The sequence below is a fragment of the Daktulosphaira vitifoliae genome, unplaced genomic scaffold (genome assembly GCF_025091365.1).
Source record: "Daktulosphaira vitifoliae isolate Bord-2020 unplaced genomic scaffold, ASM2509136v1 Scaffold_1, whole genome shotgun sequence".
Classification (NCBI taxonomy): domain Eukaryota; kingdom Metazoa; phylum Arthropoda; class Insecta; order Hemiptera; family Phylloxeridae; genus Daktulosphaira; species Daktulosphaira vitifoliae.
The window spans coordinates 19,948,551-19,953,938 of NW_026099572.1; the positions used below are offsets into that span (position 1 = coordinate 19,948,551).

At 25.6% G+C, this 5,388-nt stretch overlaps 1 protein-coding gene across 2 annotated transcripts; it reads left to right on the forward strand.

Annotated features, from left to right (window-relative positions):
* Positions 1–1,525: 1,525 nt before the first annotated feature.
* Positions 1,526–5,388, forward strand: LOC126896546 (uncharacterized). 2 transcript variants are annotated; one of them, XM_050669449.1, is made up of 4 exons: positions 1,526–1,610; positions 2,424–2,601; positions 3,523–3,745; positions 5,040–5,388. In XM_050669449.1, exons 1-4 carry the CDS (start codon positions 1,588–1,590, stop codon positions 5,078–5,080), a joined length of 465 nt encoding a protein of 154 aa, XP_050525406.1. In that variant the 5' UTR covers positions 1,526–1,587; the 3' UTR covers positions 5,081–5,388. The 2 variants fall into 2 exon arrangements, 1 of the variants encoding a protein (XP_050525406.1); XR_007701864.1 differs by lacking the exons at positions 1,526–1,610; positions 2,424–2,601 and adding an exon at positions 3,091–3,177.

Here is a 5,388-nt window from a genome sequence, read left to right on the forward strand (position 1 = left end):
ATCAAGATTATGACAAATATTAAATTTATTTTTATTCAGTACTTCATTTATATATTTTTTAATTTAAATATTTAATATAGTAAAAGTTAGAATACTTAATAAGTTTGATTTTGAATGTCCTATCCATGAAACTAGATATTTTCCAAAAGTTAACGATTAGGTATTTTAGTTTACACCCTTTTTTTAGCTTTGTAACAATCAATTTGGGACTGATTGTAAGTCATTGAGTTTTTGCCAATAATAAAAAAAATAGTCCCGGTGCCCCCGCATACGTGATTGGAAGTTTAAAACAATATTTAATAAAAAAAACCCAGCACAGTGGAATTGCTGCCAAGTTGGGACGTAGATGTAAAGATGATATATGACAGTAATTCACATCAATATCATGAAAAACTTTTCGATACAAATTAATTAAATTTCATAATTTGTACATTTGTAATTTTAGAAAATCTATGATTTCAAATTTCTGTCGAATATTAAATTAAAAAAATGATCAATTTTACATTTTTCTATTTATCGAATTTAACATGCTACAGAGGGTGGTAGACCTTTTTCACATGTTAGGGAGTCAATGATGCATCTTGACTTAGTCAATGATACATGGGACGGGTATTATGGCAGTCTTTCACCAAAGACCACACTCCATCAATGAGAAAATCACAAAAAAAATCTAGTTGGTATCCTTAGGATCGAATCCGGAACCCCGTGCGTTGAAACATACGTTTCTATCCTTTAGGCCAGACCTCCACTCGAATATTGAATATTTTTTAAATTATTTGCTTAATTGAAAATAATGCTTTTTTTTTGGCTTTGACAGCCGATTTCACATAGTGAATAATTGTCACATAATTTTTAAAAAGCAGACAAAAATGTTTAAAAATGCTATTTTTCAGTTTAGCTTAATTTTGAGATATATCTATAACTTGATTAAAATCGAGTTATTTTGAGTTATTGATCATTAAAATAGACCAGTGAAAATTTGCATAGACAGACATAAAAAAAAAATTTACACCATCACAAATTCAATATCTTCTCATCTTTACGTCGTAGCTTAAAACTTAAACCATTGAACAAACAATAAAATGTATATAATTGTATTTTGCAGTACACAGTTTCTAAATTTGATATACGATTGAAAAATTTATGATAAGTCATACAAAATTAACACAATAAAACAATTTAATTAAATCGTTTATTTCCCATCTTGTTACAGTAGGACTGTTCAAATAAATAATAACCGTGAATTATAACATCCACGTTTGTTAGAAGGTAAATAAATAATTTAATAACAATTTTTATTAATAGGTTTCAATAACTGTTTAATAAACAATTAATAAAAATGTTACTAAATTTTATCTATGTTTCGTTAAACTAATGTGTTGCGCTAAAATAAAAGAAAAATTAGTTTAAAATTATTCTGATCTAATAAAGAATTTTATTCAAAGGAAATTATTCTATAATATTATTATAAAATTTGTTCCAGTTATTCATTATAATTTCAAATTTATTATGACTAAAATAGTTTTTTTAATTTTTCTAGCAACATTGTCACATATGTTCTTTACATTTGATATTAGTAGATAGCCAATGACTCCTAGTGCTTTTGGAGAGTAAGTTTTTATACAATATAAACATGATCAGCAAAAAATGTATTATTTTGTTTAATTTTTAGTTAAAACGATGTTCTCTCTATAAATTCATTCTCTTAAAAAATAAATATAGTTTAAAAAACTAAAAAAACACGCTTTTAAAGTATTTTAAACTAAAAAGTTAAAAATATTTTTTTAAATAACCTTAAAACAATAATGAACGAAAAAGTATTATTGAGAAAAAAGCGTGGGTGCTTTATGCCATATTTTTCGTCTATTGAGCGCTCTACGGTTTTTTTCATAATAATACTAATATTTTTCGTTCATTATTATTTTAAGGTTATTTAAAAAATTATTTTTTAGTTTTTTATGACATCACTATCACATTTGTCAATTATGACTATCAATAGATATAATTTCTGTATTGGCAGTTAGTGTATTTATAAATTCACAACTGTGTCTTACTACTATTGATAATAAAGGCTATATACCTGCGAATATCATCATAAAAAATTATGCAGGATTAGTGTTGCCGGCGTTTGGTGAACAGGGTGGGGTGAATGCGTTACGACAGTCTAGTCTCAAGGTCATAGACGACGGGATACGCGAGAATAATAACACGTGGCACGTAGAGAGTTACAAACTTACAACAAACATACATGTGAAAATAATACAAGCGTGTTACAAAGTTACTAGATCTACAAAAAATTCCTTAGAATTTGAGCATAATTTTATTTTGAACCATACGATACTTACGGTATAAGTTAAAATAAATAATGTATCCTTTCTACACTTATTTTAATAATAATTGATAACATACTCTTTAAATCATAGTGTGAATAAAGCATATAAGATATGGTATGACTTGATGGGCGATGAATACATTGAATTAATGGGTCATTATATTGGAACTACAGTAGACGAAGCAGTTAAAATCAGAGATGAGCATATCGATCGAGTCAATTTTTATAGATTATTACATGGAGTACCTGGAGTGAAAATGCATGAAGAGGTTAAGATGATTCCACAATGAATTTTTAGAATACACCCTAAGATTAAAATTCATAACACTTATAAAATAAGTTTATTATTATTTAAACAACCATTTTCTTAGGAAAACGAATTATAATTTATCATAATATTTCTTGATTTGAAAATAAATAATGTACTAACTATTACAATGTTATAATACACCACTCATTATTCAGTAGTCTATAAGTTATTGTCTATTAGTCATCAAATTACATATAAAATATTCATGTCAATCCTTTAAACTATTCCGAGAAATATGTCTAAAAATGCATTGATACAAATCTAATGTAATAACTATAAGAAATTCTTAAGTTGTGACAAATCATTTATTTTATGTGATAAATAACACAATTGAGTAATAAACAGATAATAGTAAAAGGTCGTGACACTTCTTGCATATATAGATGAATTAAATTTAATATAAAATGACATAAAAACTGTCAATCTCTCTCATTACTAATTCATCTCATGAACTTTCAACGAATGCAAGAAGTGGTTTTACAAAAAGCGCAAGCGTAGATAACTACTGGTATGAGTGGCGTTGTTGATAATCTATGTATGATAATTAATCACAATAATTTCTATTTCAAATTATTATGTTAATAAATTTTCAAACATCACTTCGTTTTTCTATATTTTATATCTTCTCATAAAACCCTCGTGCTCATATCCCGAGAGAAAATTATATTATAAATATTATAGTAACTCAATTATTCTCATGCTCATACAAGACCAACAAATATAACTAATCTTAATAAATCATTTTTTTAACCAACAATTTAATCTTTTATTTCTTTTTTTTTTGTGTTACTATAACATTTATTTTGAATAGAACTAGCATAATGTCTCTTGGAATTTTTTATTTATTTATTTTATTAATATGAGCAATTTTTTTTTTCAGTTAAATGAGTTGGCTCAAATGTTAGCAAACTATATTGTATTAACTAATCTTTATGAACATGGACCAACAAAAACAGTGTTTAGTGAGAATTTATGTTTAATAAAATATCCAAATGAAGCAGGTCGTAATGCAGCTGACCTATATTATGACGAATTTTTTATCTTAGATGAATTTGGGAATACTTTTAATTTTCACGGAACTGAATCCGAAATGTTAAAAGATGGTAAGTAAATTATTTTTTACAGTTATTTCCAGTTTAGACGATTATAATAATTTTCGATATAGTTATTTGAATCCAACGACAAAGAAATTCAATTATCATATAATTAATTATCAATAAAAAATACATATATATTCTCATTAGAATTAAATGAATTAAATTAAATTAAATGACTCAAATTCAAAATTATATAATAAGTCATCAATGAATTTAAAATAAATAATTATTTCCTCCTAAAAATCTAGGCTTTTATCAAGAATAATTTATTGAGCAAATTGTAAGTAATAAGAGAAGTCTCCGAATGAGCTTATAAGAGTTATTATCAAAAACAAAAACGATATTTAATATTTTAATTAGGGATTGGTTTCTGACCATTCAAACATCTTTCGCGGTTAATTGACTAGATTTTAACGTGTTAAATATTCAAATTAGGTCAAAAGAAATTTTTTTCATTTTACTCTACAATTAATCATACTCATACTATCAGTCTTATTTAATTTATTTATTTGTTAATATTTTATAATATTACTAAAAAACTTTTAATCCACATAATTCCTAATTATGTGGATCTAACTTAATACAGTAAGTTAGATCACTAACTTAATGTATTCAAAAATAAAACCAAAGTTCTTTAAATTAAGTTAACTTCCACTTTTTTAACACTTTAGTGCTCATATGTATAAATTTTTTATATTGACCAGATTATCAGCAGTCATAATCTCTTTGGTCAATTAATCAAATTTTGACCAGTTAATTGACATTATACCCTAATTATGGTTATTGTCAAAAAAAAAGGAATTTATTTAGTTAAATTTGACTCAAAACAAAATATAAAGAATAATAGAGCTAGTTGTTACTGTTGCATGGAGACAACACAAGTATTTACTACAAGTATTATTTAAAAAAAAAAAAAAGAAAATTTAACGTCTTAAAGTTATTAAAGTAAAAATTGTTTGTTTCGATTTTGTAAACTTCTCTTTTTTTCGCTTTAAGGGCCATTTAGGCCTTCTCAAAGAAAATGTTTTTAAACGTTTTTTACTCTAGGACAATAATTTACTATGTTACTGAAAGGGGGTAGGCTTCTTCAATTATTGAACTGATATTTGATTAACAAACCAAACCACCTGTGACTGAGTCTCTAAGCCAAACCTAAGTGCATTAGGCACAGTCATGTTACCGACTCAGCCACATCGTACCTCTTGTTATAACAAAAATAACTTTTATTTTATTGAAATGATGTTGTTTGCAACAAATATTATCACATTAAATAACTCATTTATTATTTACCAATTCACAGCGGAATCTGGTTTTCGTGGGCATGCTCTTCATATGATTTGAAAAGATACTAAAGAGATCGGAGTTAGCGTGGCACATGGAGATTGGTTTTATAGTATCACAGAGGTACAAGGACTAAAATTTAAAAATTATTATATTATTGTTGCAATAACAAATCCTTTCTGCTTTGAAATTGGAAAATTTAAAGAAAACATTCTACCCAGAATAAAGTCATTCGAAAAAATTGAATATCTAACACCTTAAGGGAAGAAATTGACAATGAAAAATAAAATAATAATAGTTTCGTTATCAGATTTATAATACTATAAATAATAAAATTTTCATTTAATCTTTCTAATAAAAAAATAAAT